At 34.3% G+C, this 23,786-nt stretch overlaps 1 protein-coding gene across 6 annotated transcripts in view; it reads left to right on the top strand.

Moving 5' to 3' along the window:
- Window positions 1-23,786, top strand: part of PPP1R9A (protein phosphatase 1 regulatory subunit 9A) — a gene marked incomplete at both ends in the record, with an annotated part of 293,236 nt that overhangs the window by 171,700 nt on the left and 97,750 nt on the right. For all 6 annotated transcript variants that reach the window (XM_079711711.1, XM_079711710.1, XM_079711708.1 and 3 more), the window contains 2 exons: window positions 3,714-3,818; window positions 21,412-21,547. In XM_079711711.1, coding sequence (XP_079567837.1) covers window positions 3,714-3,818; window positions 21,412-21,547 — 241 coding nt within the window. The remainder of the gene's footprint in view (window positions 1-3,713; window positions 3,819-21,411; window positions 21,548-23,786) is intronic.

The following is a 23,786-nucleotide window of genomic DNA, read 5'->3' as shown; positions in this document are numbered from 1 at the left end:
ATGAATTTTTTTAATGAAATACTTTGAGCTCACAAATAGACAAAGAAATTAAAGGATAGCAACTCAAATTCTTTATCTTCTCTCACATGGGAGATAACAGATTCCCATAATTCCATTAGAAGTCTCAAATGGTCAGACTATGAAATTACACTCCCACTCATTTCTTCTACCAGTGGAGAATTATTTATTGTTGTTGTTGTTGATGATGTCGCTGTTATCTAGTTCAAACTATGTCCAGAACCAACATGGCCAAGAAAAAAAAAGTCAAAAGTACTGAATTAGAAAAAAACATGATAGCAAAGATAAAGTTCTGTTGCTGCTTTAGACTAACTCTGGGGACCAAACAAAAGTCCATGAATGCATTTCTCTGGTAACACAGTTGAATTAGTTTTGTGAATCCACTCTGGCCTCTTATGGAAACTCCAAAGCTATTACAGGCTAATATTCAGAGTTCAACAGATGACTTTCATAAATATAAAACGTACATGTATCAGACTTTATTCAACTCACTACTTAATGAGAGAACCAGTGAGATGGTAAGTGTGGTTCAAAGAACATTTTAGGAGTAGGTGTTTACATGCAAGTTAATAAAGTAATGTTAGAATAACATTGCTAAGATAATACAAAGCCAGTTAATATTCTACAGGGAAATAAACCATGACCTATGAGATTATCTTTAATAACAAAAGAAAAGTATCTGATTTTATTTAGGACAAAAGTCTACAAATTAATGTTCTACTTTAGTATGTCTAAGACTTTTAATCAATTTTAAAAACAGTGGACCAATTAAAATACATTCCCCCAAATTATCCTTGGTTGGGCCTGTTTAATAATGTATGTACATGGCATTGAAACAACATATTGCCTCTCCTTTGGTTTTTATTTCCAAGCTTTAAATAACTTTTCTTAATACATAGCAACAACATGTGATATATACATCTGTTCAAGATAATTATAGTAGCACTTAATTTTTATTGATGGGAAGAATCAATATGATAAAGATTCAGTTTTTCCCAAACTAATCTTAGAAATCAGTATAAGGGTTTCCCTGGTGGCACAGTGGTTGAGAATCTGCCTGCCAATGCAGGGGACACGGGTTCGATCCCTGGTCTGGGAAGATCCCACATGCCGCGGAGCAACTAGTCCCGTGTGCCACAACTACTGAGCCTGCGCGTCTGGAGCCTGTGCTCTGCAACAAGAGAGGCCGTGACAGTGAGAGGCCTGCGCACCGCGATGAAGAGTGACCCCGCTCACCGCAACTAGAGAAAGCCCACGCACAGAAACGAAGACCCAACACAGCCAAAATAAATAAATGAATAAATAGATTAATTAAAAAAAAAAAAGAAATCAGTATAATTTTATTAAAACTCCAAAAAACGTTTTTAGAGAATTTGGCAAGTAAATCCAAAACAAACTATGAAAAGAAAAAGCCCAAGAAGAGCTCAGAAAATTTTGAAGACAATGAACTAGATAAAGGGAATTACCCTATGAAATGTCAAAACTAATTATGAAACAATGTAAGTGTGCAAAAATAGACAGTCAAGTAGAAACCACATTGATGCACATTTGAAACCTGACAGGGGCAGCACTACAACTCAGTGGATAAAAAGTGGACTGTTAAATGTTGTTAACCCAATTGTTTATATACTTGGAAAAAATAAAAAGATTGTTAACACATATCATAATAAAAAATTATTTCCAGGTGGATAACTAAAAATGCAGAAAAGCAAAATTTAAAACCTTTAGAAGAAAATATAGAATGTTTTTATAACCTTGAGGCAGAAAGGGATTCCTTAAACAAAACACAAAAACTACCTAATATAAAGCCAAAATTAAAAATATTATATTTTTTAAAACTGTTCTTCTTAAAACCACCATTTCCCTCAAAAATGTGAAAAGATGAGCTACAGATTGGGCCAAAGATATTTGCAACATATTTAATTAAAGTGTTAGTATACAGGATAAAGACCTCTTATATAAATCTATGAGAAAAAACACTCAACAAAGATTGGTAAAAGACAGGTTCTAACAGTTTTCAGAAGGGGACATTATGACTCATAAACTTAGGAAAAAACATTGAACCACACTATAATCAGGGAAATGCAATTAAAATCACATGATACCTTTTTTACAATTATAAGATTGGTGGTATTTAAAGGGTCTGAATATACCAAGTATTGGTGAGGGTGTGGAGAGACTCAGAACCTCTCTACAGTGCTGTTGGGAATTTGCACTGGTATAAGCATTTTGAACTGAAATGTGTCAGTTTGCTAAAGTTGAAAATGCCTGTGTTCTTTGACTCAGAAATTCTGTTTCTAGCTATATATCCTGGAGAAACTCACACATGTACGTAAGGAGACATATGAAATTAGTTATTACATCAGTATTCATAATAGCTAAAATTCAAAACAATACAGTGCCCATCAACAAAATAATGGATGAATATATTTTAGAATATTCATGAAAGATAATACTACATGCTTGTTAAAATGAACTAGCTAGGTTATCACTTACCAACTTCTGAATTAAGTTAGCTTCCTATTTAGACCTACCAGAAAAGAGAATAAAAATACTGCCAATCCAAAAAATAAATTAATTAATTTAATTAAATTAAGTAAAATAAAATGAACTAGCTAGAATTGTATTTATAACCATGGATAAATCTCATATATAATCTTGAGTGAAGAAAACTAAATTGTAGTAAGAGAGGTATATTTCATAATGTTTGAAAACTGCAGATGTACACATATTGTACCTATTCATGTGTATGTATTAGTTATATTTCAAAGCATCAGTAGAAAGGCTAAGCATCAAAATTAATGATAGTTACTTCTGTAGAAGCAGAGAAGGGAATAAAATGAAGACAAATAATAAAGGGGCTTTGGCTTTTTTGTAATATTGTTTTTAGAAAAAAGTCTGACTCAAATATTGCAGTGCCGGGATTTGATAAAGTTAGGTGTTGGGTACATGAGTGTTTATTATCTAATTCCCTCTGCATTTCTCCATGATTGAAATACTTCATATTGAGGAATAAAAAATGGTATATATAAAACGTGTATATAACTTTAAAGGCATTATATGATAAACTACAATAATACTATATATAGCTCCTAGACATAAATAAATATACATACACATGCACATACACTCATGTATGTGCATGTGTGTGTAGATGTGCATTTATATACATGTGTGTATCTGTCTACCTATATAGATACACTTACGAGCATTACATGTACACTTAACGAGCATTACATAATTCAAGTATACAACTTGAATAAGAAGGATTCCCTGCAATTCCTGGTGATATTTTTCCTTGGGGAGGAGAGGTGGGATGAGGGTTAGGTATGAGGCCCAAAGGGTATTTCAGTTGGATCTGTTATGTTTTATGTGATTTATTATGGGCTAAAAAATGGCTTAAATATGTCATCCATTAGCAGTTATCAGTTCTTTGTCATCCATTAGCAGTTATCAATTCTTTGTGATAGGAGTATGGATGTTGGATAAACAGAATCTCTCCACTTATTGCTTATTTCTGTTTTTCAAAATAATTTTTAAAAAACATTAAGCTTTTGACTAAGATCTGGAGCTTGGAGACAAATTTTGAATCAATAAGAGTATCTTGAAAATCAATTTTGTCAACTCATTTATTGGGAATGGTAATATATTATCAGAAAAACTAATTGTGGGTAATTTTTTCCCTCTTCCCAAAGAATACAAGTCAATGACCAGATTGTGGAAGTGGATGGAATCAGCTTGGTGGGTGTCACACAGAATTTTGCTGCAACGGTTCTCAGAAACACCAAGGGCAATGTCAGGTATGTGGCTTGTGACATACAATTTGGTTACTTGATATTTTGTTGAATTTTAGTTTTCTCTCTAACTGTACCTATAATTACAGGAAGAATTTTATCTAAAAACTTGCCTTTAGTTTAAAATTTTTCCTTCTTTATTGTAATTAGTTCATAAATGTAATTTAAAACTAAAAATTATAGTATTCTAGAAAGACACAAAGATATGAAATGTACAGTGTGAATCAATACAGTTAATTACCAAGCTATGTTAGTGTGTCTTATTGCTAACATAGCAGTAATTTCTAGGAAGATAGAATTTCTCAATAAATATGAATTTAGACTCCAAATCCTTTCAATAAAACCAGTTATACAGTAAATTGAAATTGAAATGATGATACATATATCCAATGATACATGTTACTAGACAAGCAGCCTGAATGATAAATCATTAACCTTAAAATGTTAATAAATGCATTTTTAAATCTCTTTATTGTTTTAAAGAATCAGGAAGGACTAATCTTTGGTAAACTATAACTTTTCCAACTTAATAGGACAGAGGGTACATTATTTTGGACCTTAAATTTATATCCAACCCCGGGGTCCTGAAATTTGTAGCTTGGAAAACAAAGTAGTCCTGAGCCAACTAAGGTTAAGGTTTTAAATCCATTTTATTTGGTCACAGGGTACTTATTTTTTAATATAGTATTGCTTATGCCTTATACTTTTCCATAAATCCTATAAAGGAACACATAAGAGGACATTATTTACTGTGTGTAATTATGAAAGTGTTTTAATGTTATCATCATCAAAATGAAACTGCCAAATATTCTGAAAATATCGATTAGTTAATATTGCTATAGAGTAACATTAGGATTTTATTGCAGCATATATATATATATATGTATATATATATATATATATATATTTTTTTTTTTTTTTTTTTTTTTTTTTTTTTTTGCGGTACGTGGGCCTCTCACTTTTGTGGCCTCTCCCGTTGTGGAGCACAGGCTGCAGACGTGCACGCTCAGCGGCCATGGCTCACGGGCCCAGCCACTCCGCGGCATGCGGGATCCTCCCGGACCGGGGCACGAACCCGTGTCCCCTGCATCGGCAGGCGGACTCTCAACCACTGCGCCACCAGGGAAGCCCTATTGCAGCATATTTTATGTTGCACAAGCATGGGTTTTAGGTTTTATAATTTAGACTTTTTCAATTGGAAAACATCCTTTAACAATGAAAGGAGTGTTTAAAGAATACAACCTAAATGACTTCTGTGGGTGCTATTTTAATGCTTTAAGAATACCCATCAGGGCTTCCCTGGTGGCGCAGTGGTTGAGAGCCCGCCTGCCGATGCAGGGGACACGGGTTCGTGCCCCAGTCCGGGAAGATCCCACATGCCGCGGAGCGGCTGGGCCCGTGAGCCATGGCCACTGAGCCTGCGCGTCCGGAGCCTGTGCTCCGCAACGGGAGAGGCCACAACAGTATGAGGCCCGCGTACCGCAAAAAAAAAAAGAATACCCATCATCCTAAGAAAAGTATGTAAAATAATTGGAAAGAGTGCAGGGAAAACTGTCTGATGTACTCTCAGAGCTGCACGGGTGAGCCCCTCAGTAAATGTGATTGTCTCTGCAGAATTGCTGTCTGTTCTTGAGACAGCACTTTTCTGTGTCAGTGAAGAACTTGGTTTTGAAGCTACTCGTTACGCTCTGCAGTGAATTTTAAAGTGAAATAAAGTAAGAAGTACGTTCAACTTACAACATTAGAACATTCCTCAGTTGGAAAAAAGTTTGTAGTTACATGAACTCATAGCCATTCCTTTCTTTCTCTTCTTAATTTTGTGCTCATTTCAAGCCTTGTACAGATGGCGAATGGCTTAACTGTTTCATGATTTCAGTCTTTCCCTTCTTTAATCTGTCCTTCTCATCCTTATCCCTAATGGAAGAACATAATAATAGTTTTTAGGGCTATCATGGAAAAAGGAATTGACTCATTCTACATAACTCTAGTAGTAGAACTAAGACCTGTGGGTGGAAATAATAATTCTGCATTCGTTATGTCCCTCTCTTCTTTAGAAACCTTCAATGGCCCTCCATTCTGTACAGAATCTAAGTTCTTATCCTGGTATTAAAAGTCTTTCATCCCCAGTCTTATCTCTTACCTCTCCCTATATTCATGCTCTAGTACAGTCTTACTAACGTAGTCATCATCCTTCAAACGTGACTTGTGAATTACTGTTTTTGTGCCTTTCTCTCTATCATTCTTTCTGTTTAAAATACTGTCTTCTGGTTACAACCTACTTATCTTGAGGAACATATTTTAGCTCCTTTGCCCTTCAAGAAATCCTCCTTGATCTCCCTATCCCCTAGTGATTTCTTCATCCTGGTAACATTCATCATTCATACCACGTTTTTGACCTTGAGGTTACAGAACATTCCACTTTAATTTTTTAGAGGCATACATTTAATTTCCTCATTCACTTTGCAAAAATCTTGATATCAAAATGGAACCTTAGGGCTTCCCTGGTGGCGCAGTGGTTGAGGGTCCGCCTGCCGATGCAGGGGACACTGGTTCGTGCCCCTGTCCGGGAAGATCCCACGTGCTACGGAGCGGCTGGGCCCGTGAGCCGTGGCCGCTGAGCCTGCGCATCCGGAGCCTGTGCTCCGCAACGGGAGAGGCCACAACAGTGAGAGGCCCGCGTACTGCAAAAAAAAAAAAAAAAAAGGGACCCTTAGCTTCCTTTGTTCCCCCAAATTATTTAACCATAGGTTTTAATTGATTGAAATTGTATAACTCAGGGTCTTATCTTTCCTTAATTAATTGGGTCTCTTTTTAAAAATTTATTTATTTATTTATTTATGGCCGCATTGGGTCTTCGTTGCTGTGCGTGGGCTTTCTCTAGTTGCGGCGAACAGGGGCTACTCTTTGTTGTGGTGCGTGGTCTTCTCATTGCGGTGGCTTCTCTTGTTGTGGAACATGGCTCTAGGTACGCAGGCTTCAGTAGTTGTGGCACATGGGCTCAGCTCTAGAGCACAGGCTCAGTAGTTGTGGTGCTCGGACTTAGTTGCTCTGCGGTATGTGGGATCTTCCCAGACCAGAGCTCGCACCCGTGTCCCCTGCCTTGGCAGGCAGATTCTTAACCACTGTGCCACCAAGGAAGTCTTTTCTCAATTTTAACTTATTAGAAATAATATTTGAATCCTCTGAATATATTTTAGGTGGTAGTTCTTCATAAGATATTAATACAAAAACAAGATCCAAAAACTAGACCCGTATTTTTAATGAATCATTTTAAACTGAGGGTTTAAAACATGTATGGTTCTATATTTCTTATTTATTGGTGAGCTAGCTATCCCATTAGTGGTTACTAAAATTTATTTTTTTAAAGGGATATGTGAAAAATCACTAAATTTAGTTTGAATTTTTCTAACTACTAAGCACAGATCTGGAAGGAATGTATGAAACTCATGGCTTTAAAGAGCCAGGAAGGGGAAAGATAAGAAACTAATAGTGTTAAGGAAATTGAAGCTGAGATTTGGATGTGATTATATTTTAAGTATTGGAGATAGATTTTAAAATTTATTTCCTGGAAATGCATATGAAATTGGTGCCAGCATTTGGATATAAATCAAAATCACACAATGAAGTTCTTTTGACTTCACCCACACTTATAGAGAATCACTTTTTAATCTGACCATAGTCTGCTTTATTTTATTAAACTTTGAATTGTTACACCTGAATTTGTGAACTAATAGTACTAATGAAAACCTTCTTGGTGTGCCATTTTTGACACACCAGAGAAATTGTAAGACAAGTATTTTAATATGATAACTTCCAAGGACATATGTGTTTTTCAACCCTACCTCTTTTATATGAGTTAAAGCCACTGTGAGGAAGTGGTTCAGCTCAAACCAGGCTATATTCCTGGGGCATTAGAAGCCCAGGCCTGGCTGAAAGCATTGGAAAACCATTATTATTTCCTCAGTTTTACTGATATCATTTAAAACTAATTAATCATAGTGAGATCATGGTGAGTACTATGCTAACCATGTTAATTCCTTTAAGTAATTGATTAGGGAAAGGACTTACAGGACTCAAATAGTTTATACTCAGAAATGATATACCACAACAACAGAAGGAGAAAGATAAGCATTGAAGGAGTAGGCATGGAGGAATCAGACAGTCTTCGTTATCATCCCTCCACTGGGTTTCACAGGACTTGTTGATCTCCAGATTTTAAACCACCATGGGCATGGGCATGGTACCAAGAAGCCCAAGTCTTTGTGTGATATGGGACTCTCATAGTGTTGAGATTTCAGTTTCCCCCAAATCTGCAGATTAAAGCACAATCACAATGAAAATCTCAGCAGGCTTTTTTGGAGAAATTAACATTTTTTTTACAAAGAACAAAGTTGAAGGACTTCCACTGTCTGAAAACTACACTAGTTACAGCAGTCTGGTTTAAGCATAAGGATAAAAATATAGATTAATGGAACAGAATAGACAGTTCCAGTATAGGCCTGCACAGATATAAACAACTGATTTTTGACCAATGCACCAAGGTAATTCAATGGGGGGAATTATAGGCTTTTCAACAAATGGTGCTGGAACAATTGGAAAACCACATTAAAAAAAAAAAAACTTGACCTTCATCCTACAGTGTGTACAAAAATTAACTCAAGATTGATCATAGACCTTAGTGCAACAGCTGAAACCATAAAATTTCTAGAAAACAGGCAAAAATTTTATGATCTTGGGCTAATCAAAGATCTTTTAGGACACAAAAGCAAGAAATTTAAGAAAAAGAAATGATAAATTAAACCATCAAAATTTAAAACATTTGTTTGAAAAATACCCTTAAAATAAAAAAGCAAGCTACTGACTAATATTTGCAAAACAATTATCTGATAAAGCACTGTTATTTAGAAGACATGAAGAACTCTTTATAATTCAATAAGAAGATATATAACCCTGTTGAAAACCTGCAAATCAATTAACGAGACACTTCACTGAGGAAGATACACAGTTAAGCACATGAAATGCTGCTCAACACCATTAATCATTGGAGAAATGGAAATTAAATCCACAGTGAGGTACAAACTACACACCCACTAGAATGGCTGAAATTTAAAAGACTGATACTACTGTGCATTGACAAGGATGTAGAGCAACTTTAATATAGCATCCATTCATTTCTGGTGGGAATGCAAAATAACACAGCCACTTTGAAGAACAGTTTGACAGGTTCTTATAAAGTTAAACATACACTTATCATATCAGCCAGCAGTTCTACTCTTAGCTATTTACTCAAGAGCAATAAAAACATGTATCTACCCAAAGTATATTGAGCCAGACACAAAAGGCTTTACACAGCTTGAATCCATCTAAACTGCAAAGAAGAAAGAGGGAACATTTTTGGGGTGACAAAATATTCTATATTGTGGTTATTGTGTTTGTTATACAAGTGTATATATATTTGTCAAAACATATTATACAATTTAAATTTGGTAAATTTTGTTGTATATAAATTTGACTTCAGTAAAACGGATTCTTAAAATGTGTGATAATAGTTAAAATTAACTTAAAAAGTGCTATGCTAACTAATTATATTGAGGTGATGGTGATTTGGGAAGGAGGATCATGTTTCTTTAAGAAAGGCAGATGTAGTCAAACAATTTCATTAACAATATGTAGATTTTATTGTGCTGTATACTTTTATTTTTAAAATATTTTGTTATTGAGTTTTTACCAGAAAAAATATATGTATATAAAATTCTTTATTACATATGGACCATTTTCCTTATTCAAACATAGACTTGCAACGTAACTTTTAAGAACTCATGTTTTTGGGTCTGTAGCTTTAAGTGGGACCTTACCTATCTTATTTACTACTATGTGCCTGGCATAATTGGTGTACCTATTGTTGCATAACATATTACTCCCAAATTTAGCGACTTGAAACAGCAAACTTTTTTTATCTCAATTTCTGTGATCCACTTCCCAGCTTTCTCATGAGAGCCTCTCTACAGGGATGCCTCACAACCTGGAAACTAGATTCCCCAGAGGGAGTGATGCAAGGGAGTAGCCAAGATGCAGTCTGCCATCTTTTCATAGAGCCGAATTGACATTCCATCAGTTCTGTATTTTATTTGATAAAAGTGAGTCAACAAGTCCATCCCACACTCAACGGGAGAGAATTACACAAGACATGAATATAAGAATACAGAGATTACTTGAATCCATCTTAGAGGCTGCCTATTATGTAGTGATCAGTAACTAGTTGGATGGATGGACAGACAGATGGATAGACAGGCAGACAGATTAATATTATACCATAATATAATTTATGTTTAATGTTGCATACCTTATCTTAAGAACCCTGAAAACCTTGAGACTATTTAAGGAAGACTGACCTTTGGATGGTGAGAGATCTAAACATTTTTCCTTCTATACATAAAAGATTCTACAAACTTTTGCCTATAATATAGAAAAAATTTAAAAGACATGGTAACAGTTGTAAAGCATTTGAAAGAGTGAACTCTGGAACAAGGATGAGTTGTTGTTTTTAACTCCAGACAGCCTTCCTAGTACTGAAAGGCAGCTGTTATAGGAAAGTGATGCTATAGAAGAGATTGTGCTTCAGTGTGAGAAATTTCTAATAAATTTTATGTTTGCTCTTCAGTGCCATTCACATTAAACTTTAAATGCTTTCTGAAAAGTACCTGCTACTTGTGCTTAATCACTAAGCACTCATGCTTTTATCCCCAGTGAATGTATTTAACAACTTTCTGACATCAAGTCATATAACACTTCTGGAGGTCAGGATTTTATAGGAACTATAGTTACACACAATAGAAAATAAATTAATCTGAGGGTCTTAAATATTCCTCTGTCCTTTTTGGAAGAGGTTATGATATTCAAAAGAAAATATAAGTGAATGATAAGTGACTTTTTTATAGCTATGCTCATGTTTATTTTGGATTCACCCCTGGGCATGTAATTTCTAAGTATGGAAGCTTTAAAATATTCTTTTTTATGTAATGTCATTGGTGTATTTGAGATCTCCATTGAAATGCAATGAATATTGAAATGTTTTCACTTCATTCACATCATTTTAATAAGAATTTTTGTCACCACTACAACACAAGGGGAAATTGAGAGTTTCACTTTTTAACAGAGCCTTGGTTTTGTGGTTGGGTGTAATGGAGTGTCATACATAATGGAGGGCAGTGAGGGTATTATCATGTTCATGGAAATCATGAGTCATTGTGGATTTTGTACTTACATTACTCCTAAGACTATCCCCTTTCCCTCAGATAAGAGGAGCAGCCACTCTAAAGTTGGGACCATGGATAATAAAAGTTTACTCTCATATATATGAGAATAGTCAGCAACAACTAGTGATAGGAAGAAGATTAAAGACTGGGGATTTCAGAAAACTACTTAAAGGGGACTTTGGCTTAATGAGATGTTTTCTGGTGTCACTATGTACAGATTAACATTCTCAAAAAATCCTTTTTAGTATTTGTGTGTGTAAACGTTTAAACCTGAGACATCAGAGCTAACTATTAAATAGAGAAATGTCATTTCTTGAAAGGATGTAGCATTTTAGGAAATATATAGTCCTTGACGTAGCATAAGTTAGGCAATGTTTTTTAAATAATTCAACTACTTTTTTTTTTTACATTGAACTATAGTGTAGAAAAAAGTTCTTTATAATCAGAGTTGGGTTAGATACAAAATTCATTTCCAGGAACTAAGGCTTACAATTAGGTTTAAATATTTCAGATCTGTCTTTTAAAAACAAACATTTTTAGATGAATTTTAAAAAATTTAAATGCTAAATATATAGTACATTAATCTAGATCCCAAAATGGAAAGGAAAAATATGTAAGAGTCTTCAAGTATAAGAAAGAGGGAAGAGCCTGGTTGTGCAGAACTTCAGCCTCTGAATACAATCAGCAAATTTTAGTGAAGGGAGATGGATATACTTTTGCCACCATTGCTCAGCAAAATTAAGTTAAATATTTTAAAAGCTATCAAGTACACACTGTAAGATGTCATCAAATATAGAAAAAAATGAGTTTTTACCAAAATGTTTAAAAGCACCATGTGATCTTGTGATCCAAGGCTGAAGTAAAATGATAATGGGTCTTGTGCATCTAGTTTTCTTTTTATTATTAAGGTTTTTTGTGTGCATATGATAAATATTTGTTTATAGAATATTTGAATGAAAGAATTGATTTTATAAGAACTAATAACTATATCCTGATTTAGCTTTTCCTTTTTTTAGATTAGCTTAATTCCACATTTATAATTAAAAAAATTTTGATGTCATAATAAGTGCCATTTTTGACTAATGTATCACTTTTATTGGAATAGCTTATATCGGAAAAACAGACACTCATAAATCATCATTTTTCAACATAACCTCTCACATCATTCTTTATGACTACAATTCAGCAAATTGTAAATGGAATTTTATACTTGTTTGTTTTTGTTTGACAGCTCACCAGAGAATTCAATAAACTAATCAAATGAATTCCATATAATCTCGTCATCTAAACTCCAAAGGACAGTACATGGACATTGCTTTGTCTTACAGTAGATGAAAAGAAAAGGAAAAACTGATTTATCTGCCTTTGCCTATTTTATATCAGCCTGAGGGGGAGAGGAGACAGTTCTTTGTAAAATAATTCATGTTGAAACGCATGATTGTTTTAATCACTAGAAACAAGCCATGCTGTAAAAACATAAACCCTAGTTATAGATTTTGTTTTTAATATTGCCATTATTTGTAAATTGCAAGCTTAGAAAATACCTGTTTAATTTAAATGTACATTACGTTTTTTGGGTTTTTTTTTTTTTTGCGGTACGCGGGCCTCTCACTGTTGTGGCCCCTCCCGTTGCAGAGCACAGCCTCCGGACGCGCAGGCCCAGTGGCCATGGCTCACGGGCCCAGCCGCTCCGCGGCATGTGGGATCTTCCCGGACCAGGGCACGAACCCGTGTCCCCTGCCTCGGCAGGCGGACTCGCAACCACTGCGCCACCAGGGAAGCCCTGGGTTTTTTTTTTACTTCATTCTTTAGAGCTAAAATACAAAAGATCACAGTGTTCCTTACTGAAGCAAGGAAAAAAAATAGAAAGTAACAAGAAAGGTATCTTTCTCTTAGAGGAATTTTAAGTTTACAAACAGGATGATTTGACTATATGTGTTGTCATTTCAGATGGGGATAATGTCTAAAATATAAATAATAATTGTGCATAAATGTCAGTTAATTTGGTCACATATATTTAGAGGGTCTGATTGTTGCTGGCTTTAATTGTTATATTTTTGATGATCTTTAAAATTCAATGTGGAGTGATTATATAATCCATACTTGCCTATTTCAAATGCAAGTGAAATTAAGGATTTTTAGAGCACATTTCAGTGCAAGTATTTTATCTTTTTCCTGTGGTTGACTCACAAAAACCTTCTCTCTTTCAAAACTAGTGAGAGCAAATAAGTAATTTGGACAGTGTGTACATATAGTACTTTGAAATGCACTCAACCCTGTGTAGATATTAATATATTATCTAGATAAAGGCAACAGTAAACATGTACTAATACTCTCTAGGCACCAAGTACTTAGTTAAGCTTTTTATATGGATTATATATTTGTTTGTTATTGTTATTATATTTATTTTACAAATTTGGAAACTAAGAATTAGAAATTTTAATACATTCAAGGTCACAGAGCCAATAAGTCATGTTTATGTTTCAGTGGATTTGTTCTGTCAAAGCCATTTTTCTCTTTTACATACACTTTTAACTCCTAAATTATACTATCGCAGTATGTCCATATTCCAAATCCACACTTGAAATAATAACCTTACTTTAAATTTTATATTTGCCACTCATTTCTATGTATGATAGATTATACACATACAATAGGACACACTTATAATGATAGCTTAAAAATGGACCAAACATTTAGAATATATAGACAGGTAATTTGAACATTACACATTTTCCAAATGGGAGATTTTATTATTCTTATCTTAATAATAGTGCCTTAAAGTCCTTTCATGTCTGTACCACATTTTATTCTTCTGTCACTCCTTTAGACATATGGGGTAGGTACTAATTTTCACATGAGGAAAATAAGGCATAGAGAATAGTTCAGTTCCACTTCCGTGTGCTTTCCCTTTGGACCACACTTACCATGATGACACTCTTTTATTGCAAATCTGTGCTGTAAATTATACCAGATTACAAGACTTTAAAGCGTGTCTAACTGGAAGCTATAACGCTACCCAAATTTGCTGCCTGAATTAAGAGACATGTGTAGTTCAATGTAAAACTTTTAAATAAATGCAGAGAGATCAGTGAACTGGAAGACAGAGTAGTGTAAATCACCCAAGCTGAGCAGAAAAAAGAAAAAAGAATTTTAAAAATGAGGTTAGCTTAAGAGACCTCTGGGACAACATCAAGCATACTAATGTTCGCATTCTAGGGGCCCCAGAAGGAGAAGAGAGAGAGAAAGGGGCAGAGAATTTATTTGAAGAAATAATAGCTGAAAATATCCATAACCTGAGAAAGGAAACAGACATCCAGATCCAGGAAGTACAGAGAGTCCCAAGCAAGATGAACCCAAAGAGATTCACACCAAGACACATTATAATTAGAAGGACACAAATTAAAGATACAGAATCTTAAAAGCAGCAAGAGAAAACCAACTAGTTACTTACAAGGGAATTCCTATAAAACTGTTAGCTGACTTTTCAGCAAAAACTTTGCAGGCCAGAAGCTAGTGGCACCATATATTCAAAGTGATGAAAGGAAAAAAATCTACAACTAAGAATACTCTACTCAGCAAGGCTATCATTTAGATTTGAAGGTGAGATAAAGAGTTTTATAGTTAAGTAAAAGCTAAAAGATTTCAAACCACTAAATTGGCTTTACAAGAAAAGTTAAAAGGACTTCTCTAAGCAGAAGAAAGGAGATCACAGCTAGAAACATTTAAATTACAAAAGAAAAAGTCTTGTTGGTAAAGCAAACATATAGTAAAGGTAGTAGATCAACCACTTATAAAGCTAGTAGGAGGGTTAAAAGACAAAAGTCAAACCATCAGTATCCACAATAACTAAGGGGTACAAAAAACAAAAAGATGTAAAATATAACAAAAAAGTTAAAAGTGGTTGGGAGGAGTAAAAATGTGGGATTGTTAGAATTCAGTCAAACTTAAGAGATCAACTTATAATAATCACATATATAGGTGTTATAGAGAAACCTCATGGTAACAACTAGCCAAAAACCTAATACATACATGCAAGAAAAGAGAAAGGAATCCAGACATAACACTGGAGACAGTCATCAAATCACAAGGAAAGAGAGCAAAAGAAGAAGAAACAAAACTACAAAACGCCAAAACAGTAAACACAGTGGCAATAAGTACACACTTATCAATAATTACTTTAATGTAAATGGATTAAAATGCTCCAATCAAAATACATAGAGAGGCTGAATGGATTAAAAAACAAGACCCATGTGTATGCTGCCTAGGAGAGTCTCATTTCAGATCTAAAGACACACACAGACTGAAAATAAGGGGATGGAAAGAGGTATTCCATGCAAATGGAAACAGAAAGAAAGCTGGGGTAGCAATACTTCTATCAGACAAGTTAGACTTTAAAACAAAGACTGCAGCAAGAGACAAAGAAGGATATCACATAATGATCAAGGGATCAATCCAACAAGAAGATTTAACAGTTGTAAATATGTGTACACCCAACATAGGAGCACCTAAATACATACAGCAAATATTAACAAACATAAAGGGAGAGATTGAGAGTAATACAATAATAGTAGGAGACTTTAACACCCTACTTACATCAGTAGGCAGATCACGAAGACAGAAAATCAATAAGGAAACACTGGTCTTAAATGACAGATTAGACCACATAGAATACACACACACACACACACACACATACATACATACATACATACATACATACATACATACATACACATTCCATCCAAAAGCAGCAAGATATACATTCTTTTCAAGTGCACATGAAACATTTTCCAGGACAGATCACTAGCTAGGCCACAAAACAAGTCTCATTAAATTTAAGAAGATTGAAATCATATCAAGTATCTTATCCTACCACAATGCTAAATAGACTAGAAGTCAACTACAAGAAACAAAAAAACTTCAAAAAACACAAACACATGGAGGCAAAACAATATGCTACTAAACAACCAGTGGATCACTGAAGAAGTCAAAGAGGGAATTAAAAAATACCTGGAGACAAATGAAAATGGAAACACGATGATCCAAAATCTGTGGAACACAGCAAAAGCAGTTTTAAGAGGAAGGTTTATGGTGATACAGCATTACCTCAGGAAACAGCAAAAATCTCAAATGAACAATCTAACCTTACACCTAAAGGAACTAGAAAAGGAGGGACAAAGAAAACTCAAAATTAGTAGAAGGAAAGAAATCATAAAGATCAGAGAAGAAGTAAATGAAATAGAGACAAAAAAAAAAGAAAAGATCAATGAAACTAAGAGCTGGCCTGGTTCTTTGAAAAGATAAACAAAATTGATAAACTTCAACCAGACTCATCAAGAAAAAAAGAAAGAGAGCCCAAATAAATAAAATCAGTAGTGAAAGAGAAGTTACAACTGACACCACTGAAATACAAAGAATCATAGGAAATTACACACAGTTATATACCAATAGAAGACAACCTGGAAGAAATGAATAAATTCCTAGAAATGTACAACTCCCAAGATTGATTCAGGAAGAAATAGAAAATATGAACAAACTGATTACCAGTAATGAAATTGAATCAGTAATTTTAAAATGCCCCACAAAATAAAAGTCCAGGACCAAATGGCCTCACTAATGAATTCTACCAAACATTTAAAGAACAATTGACATCTGTCCTTCTCAAGCTACTTCAAATATTTGAAGGGAAAGGAATGCTTCCGAACTTGTTCTGAGGTCAGCATCACCCTGATACCAAAACCAGACAAAATTACCACACATAAAAAGAAAATCACAGGCCAATGTCACTGATGAACCTAGATGCAAAAATTCTCATCAAAATGTTAGCAAACTGAATTCAACAATACATTAAAAGGATTATATAATAACATGATCAAGTGGGATATATCCCAGTGATGCAAGGATGGTTCAGTATCCACAAATCAATGTGATAACCACATTAACAAATTGAAAAATAAAAACTATATTATCTCAATAGATGTAGAAAAAGCTTTTAACAGAATTCAGCATGCATTTATGATAAAAGCTCTCAACATCATGGGTATAGAGGGAACATACCTCAACATAATAAAGGCCATATATGACAAACCCACAGCCAACATCATACTCAGTGGTGAAAAGTTGAAAGCATTTCCTCTAAGATCAGGATCAACACAAGGATGCCCATTTTTGCCACTTTTATTCAATATGGTAGTGTAAGTTCTAGCCACAGCAATCAGACAAGAAAAAGAAATAGAAGGAATCCAAATTGGAAAAGAAGAATTAAAACTGTCACTTTGCAGATCACCTGATACTATATATATAGAAAATCCTAAAGACACCACCAAAAAACTTAGAACTAATAAATGAATTCAGTAAAGTAGCAGATTACAAAATTAATATACAGAAATCTTCTGTAATTCTGTACAGACAACAAAATATCAGAAAGAGAAATTAAGAAAACAACCCAACTTACAATTGTATCATAAAGAGTAAAGTAGCTAGAAATAAACCTAACTAAGGAGGTAAAAGACTTTTACTCAGAAAACTATTAGACATGGATGGAAGGAACTGAAGATGAAATAAATAAATGGAAATATATTCCGTGCTTATGGATTGGAAGAGTTAATATTGTTAAAATGTTCCTCAGGCAGTCTGTAGATTCAGTGCAATCCCTATCAAAATACCAAAAGCATTTTTCACACAACTAGAGCAAATAATTCTAAAATTTGTATGGAATCACAGAAGACCCCAAATAGCCAAAATAGCCTTGAGAAAGAACAAAGCTGGGGGTATCATGCTTCTGACTTCAAACTATACTACAAAGTTACAGTATGCAAAATAGTATGGTACTGGCACAAAAACAGACACATAAATCAATGGAACAGAATAGAGATCTCAGAAATAAAACAACACTTAAATAGTCAATCAAAGAAGGCAAGAATACAAAATGGGGAAAAGACAGTCTCTTCAATAAATGGTGTTGGGATAACTGAACAGCTACATGCAAAATAACCAAACTGGACTACTTTTTCACACTAGATTAAAGACTTTAATGTAAGACCTGAAACCATAAAACTCCTAGAAAAAAACATAGGCTGTATGCTTTTTTTTTTTTTTTTTTGGCGGTACGCGGGCCTCTCACTGCTGTGGCCTCTCCCATTGTGGAGCACAGGCTCCGGACGCACAGGCTCAGCGGCCATGGCTCACGGGCCCAGCCGCTCCGCAGCATGTGGGATCCTCCCGGACAGGGGCACGAACCCGTGTCCCCTGCATTGGCAGGCGGACTCGCAACCACTGCGCCACCAGGGAAGCCCAGGCTGTATGCTTTTTGACGTCAGTCCTAGCAATACATTTATTTGGGATACATCTCCTTAGGCAAGGGAAACAAAAGCAAAAATAAACAAATGGGACTACATTAAACTGAAAAGCTCTGCACAGTGAAGGAAGCTATCAACAAAATGAAAAGGCAGCCAACTGAATGGGAGAAGGTATTTGCAAAATGATAGGGGATTTATATCCAAAATATACAAAGAACTCATATAACTCAACATCAAAATAGCAAAGAACACTATTTAAAAATGGCCAGGGGACCCGAATAGACATTTTTCCAAAGAAGAGATATGGCCACAGACACATGAAAAGATGCTCAATATCACTAATCATCAGGGAAATGCACATCAAAATCACAATGAGATATCACCTCACACCTGTCAGAATGGCTATTATCAAAAAGACAACAAATAAGCATTGGTGAGGATGTGGAGAAAAGGGAACCTTTGTTGTTGTTGGAATTGTAAATCAGTGCAATCACTATGGAAAGCAGGATGGAAGTTCCTCAAAAAATTAAAAACAGAACTGCAATATAATTTAGTAATTTTCCTTCTGGGTATTTGAAGAAAACAAAAACCCTTATTTGAAAAAATATGTGCACTTAAATGTCCATTTGATATATTTATACAATGGAATATTGGCCATAAAAAATGAAATCTTGCCATTTGCAACAACATAGATGTATCTACAGGGTGTTATACTAAGTGAAATGTGTCAGAAAGGAAAGACAAATAATTCAGGATCTCACTTAAATTTGGAAGCTGAAAAGCAAAACAAAAACTTAAATTAAAACTGACTCAGATATAGACAGCAAATGGGTTGTTGCCTGGAGGGAGGGGTGTGTGTGGGGAGTGAGCCAAATAGGTGAAGGTTTTAAGAGATACAAATCTCTAGCTGTATGATAAGTAAGTCAAGGTGTTGTAATATTACAGCATAAGGAATATGGTCAGTAATATTGTAATAATTAATATGGGGACAGATGGTTACTAGACTTGTTGTGGTGATCATTTCATAATGTGTACAAGTGTCAAATCATTATGAATATACCTGTAACTAACATAATATTGTATGTCAACTATACTTCAATAGAAATAATTAAAGAAAAATAAATGCAGAGATATACCATGTTCATGGATCAGACAATTCCATTATTAAGATGTCAGTTCTCCACAATCTGTAGATTCAAACCAATACCAAATTAAACATCAATGGGCTTTTTAAATGAAATTGACAAGCTGGTTGTAAAAGTTATATAGCAATTTAGATAACTTAGAATAGTCAAAATAATTTTGAAAAAGATATACATAGTTGGATAACTCATAGCACCTAGTTTCAAGATTTACTATATAGTAATCAAGGCAGTGTGGTATTGGTACAAGGATAAATACATCAGTGGAACAGATTGGAAAGTCCAAAAATCAGCACACAAGTACATGGTCAATTGATTTGCAACAAATGTCCCTGAGTAATTCAAGTGGTGATAATGAATAGTCTTTTTAAGAAATGGTATGGAAACAACTGGTTACTCATTTGGAAAATAATGAAACTCCCCCCTTACCAAGCATCATGCGTGAAAATTAGTTTGAAAGATTTCGCATACCTAATAAAAAATCAAAACACTAACACCTTAACAAGAAAAACAGGAGAAAAATCTCAGCAATATTAAATCAGGCAAAGATTTTCTTAGGTAGGAAACACAAGGCACAATCTTTTAAAAAGCGATAAATTGGACTTCCTTGAAAGACACAATTAAGAAGATGAAAAGGTAAGCCACAGATTGAGAGAAGGTAATAAATCAAACATATGCATATGTGATTTGTGTGCTTGTATCTGTGTATGTGTATGTATCTATTACATTTATAGATAAGGATATATATCCAGAATATATAAACAATTATTAAAACTTAATAATTTCCCAAAGGAAAATAACTCAGATGATAAATGAATACCCAAGCATAATTTCAACAGTCCTGTTTGAAACTACATAAAAATATTTCTAAAAAGACATTTAATTACTAACATCCAAGTATAAAAATTTTGACCTTTAGTGAATTTGTACAGAGAATGGTAGAGTATTTCATTTAAAATTGTAATTGAAAATAGCAACATATTATAATCAGAGGAAATCATCAATTAAGCATAGAAGCAAGATTAAACAAAGAGTTACATCCAAAATAATGAAGTTAAATAATATATGGAAACTATATCATGGAGACATATTATTTGTATTTTTAGAAAAATAGAACCATTTATTAGTGTGAAAAGATGTTAAAAAGTGAATATTAATTTGTTGAGGAAGAACCATGGTATCAATGAGGGTGTATCATAAGTGACTAGCTGGCAATAAGTAAATGTCTTTCCTGTTTTTTTCTTTATACTTACAGGAATTAGTATCAACAGATATTTCCCCTTGACTCTTTATTTATTGAGACCACATAGCATCTTTCTCCAAAAGAAATGAACTAATTTGCCACCTCTTCTTATTTTAGTTTTTCATTTTAAAAACAAAAGCAAAAACTACATTTGTTTCCCCTTCTTTTTCTTATCTCCAGAGTTACAGTTGCTTAGCAAAGGTCAGTGCCTCTCTATTTATTTACTCACATAGGGTATGCCATACCTCAAAATATTTTAGAAGTAGTTTTTACATTATAAAGAGGACATAATTATGAAAATGATTCTGAAGTTCAGTGGTACAGTAAATTATGAGCTTGCTTTCATTTTGCAGGGCATCAAAAATGTGTAAAGTACTGTAGAATGGATTACATCTGTTTTGTCTTCTCCTAAAGTAATAATTTTTTATGGTCCTTTACTTTTCCCATTTCTTTTCCTTTGGGCTATGGCTGCAAAAATCAGTTTAATTGCTCAGCTAACCTCTTCTTCTACCCAGGCATACCTTTCAAAAAATATAGGTGGTATTACTTTTTTGAGGTTTGATGTACCCTGATGAAATATGAAGCTTGGTTACTTTTCTTAGCATTCCTTTTTGCTGGAGAGTCTAACTATATCGGTTTTCTTTAACCTTCGTATAGATTTGTTATTGGGAGAGAAAAACCAGGACAAGTGAGTGAGGTTGCCCAGTTGATAAGCCAGACGCTGGAACAAGAAAGGCGCCAGAGAGAGCTGCTTGAACAGCACTATGCCCAGTATGATGCCGACGATGATGAGGTAAGTTGCATTTGCAAACGTTCTTTTTCCTTCATTTCTTCTTACTACATCCCTACTTGATAAACCTCTCTTTACCGTATAACAGTATGACAGGTCTTTGCAGTTTCTCAAGGAGAATGTGTCGACATTCAGCTCACAGAAAGGAAATATTACTTGCTTTTGTTATTAGCTTATCAATCAAGTAATGGTATCATATTTACAGTATGAAGACTTCTGGATCAAATAAGTCCTCTTTTACCACAGTATTAAGATAAACTCACTGAAACAAAAAAGGGTAAAAATACCAAAATGTGAATAGTAGCTATCTTTTTGCTGGAATTAGGTGATTTTCTCTCTCTGCTTTATATTTTTTCAATTTTTCCTAAATTTTCTACAATAAGTATGTAACGCTTTTTCAAAAAAATCGGTAAACATTTTGAGTGAAAAGGCACATATACATACACAAACATACACAGAAAAGTACTGAAAATTGCTGAGTGTTTTCAGGTTCCCCCCCCCAGGAAGAGAAAGTTCTTTGGATCTGCTCACTATGATTTGTGCTAACATAATGCAGAACAAAGCTTTTCCACCAGCACATATTCCATAGAGTAGATACATACTGGAATAATTTTGCATCCTGCTCTCTGCAGAAGATCAAGCAAATGAATAGAAGCTAACCCCCAAGTGAAAACTTCTCTATGGAACCCTTGTGTGTTGTAATATAATACAGATGCTGGTCTATTTCTAATGTAAATGCCAAATGTACATTGATAAAATGGGACAACATACTTTATTATAAACATGTTTAAACATGCATATGTTTCACATTGGCATGTCAAAGGATCCATCAACAATTTAGTTGCAGTATTTCATACCTCATAAGCATAGTAAATATTCAGGTAAAACAAATACTCTTCTTCATACCAGCTGATATAAATAGGATAGTGTCACTTCATATGTTCAACCTCTACTCATCTGAATATATTCTTTTTCCAGAACTTTTTTTTTGGTTTCTAGCCAGGACCTAGTGAAGATCAATAAAGAGACATTCAAATATTTTTCATGTATTTTTAGTCTGGAGTGTTCTAACCCAAATGTATCTTAATTTTTCATCTGTTTGTAGTATAATGAGGATGTATTCTCTCTTTATTATAGTAGAAAATTTTAAAATGTTGCTTCAGTTAACTGTTGATCTCAGAGTAAACATTAGAAACTCTTCACTTGAGTGAATTAGTTTCTTAGAATTCTATTTAGTTGATTTAGTTTTTCACTTTCAGAATTCACTTTAAATGACAAGGTTCTTTTTTTTTTTTTTTTTTTTTACTAAGGTATTATATATGAAAATGTTATCTGGGATTTTGAAACTAAACAAGTGATTTCCTCAAATATTTGAACTTTCATCTTCTCTAGTTTTCAGTTTTGTGTTTTATCAGAGACACTGATTTGCTTTGGCTTCAAGCCTGAATTAGGATTGTAGAATCATTCTCGGCAGGTTTGGCTTTTACCTGCTCACTCTGTTAAAGAATTTGGATCTGAGGTTCAGGGGAGTACGGGTGACATCAAGTGGTGGAAGGTGAGGAAGCCAAATTTTTCAGTCTGTGGACCTCAGTGTCTTTGCTTTAAAGTACAGGTATTGGGCTAAATCTCTAAATTCCTTCCAGTTTCTAATATTCCATGAGCCTGTGAAATGAAGCATCAGGTCTAACAAGGAAAGAGGGAAAATAAGATAGTTCTTTAATTGAGGCTTCCCAACTGAAGTTTTTAGATCATTTTCTACATACTTCCTCCAGTTATTTTGAGGAAATGATCACATTCATCCCCCAAAGTTTTCAACTTAAGCAGCTAAAGCTTTTTTTTAATATAAGATTTTCTCTAATTTAAAAATTTGACTAAATGCAAAAGGAATATTTATCATTCAACATTTATACTTAGGAGTACATCATATGGATTTTGTTCGTTTGTTTGCCTGTTTTTATAAGGAAAGCAGAGTTAGTTGATTGTCACCTGAGCAGATATTCTCAGGGGCAAGGAGGGTAAATAAATATTCAGTGCCAGCCACTTGGCCAGGTGCCTTTCCTACATGATTTCATGTAATCTTTACAGCAAGCAGAAGAATTTTTTTTTTTTTTTTCTAAATACGTAGTAATTGAGGCTTTTTCTAGTGCTATAGCTAGTGGTTGCCAGATTTAGGATGGGAACAGGGTCTTCCTGGCTCCAAGGCCTGGACTCTTTGCAACACACTGCTGATTTTGAATGGAGT

Source organism: Hyperoodon ampullatus (assembly GCF_949752795.1).
Source record: "Hyperoodon ampullatus genome assembly, chromosome: 9".
Taxonomy (NCBI): Eukaryota; Metazoa; Chordata; class Mammalia; order Artiodactyla; family Ziphiidae; genus Hyperoodon; species Hyperoodon ampullatus.
This window is presented reverse-complemented; position numbering and strand designations above follow the sequence as displayed.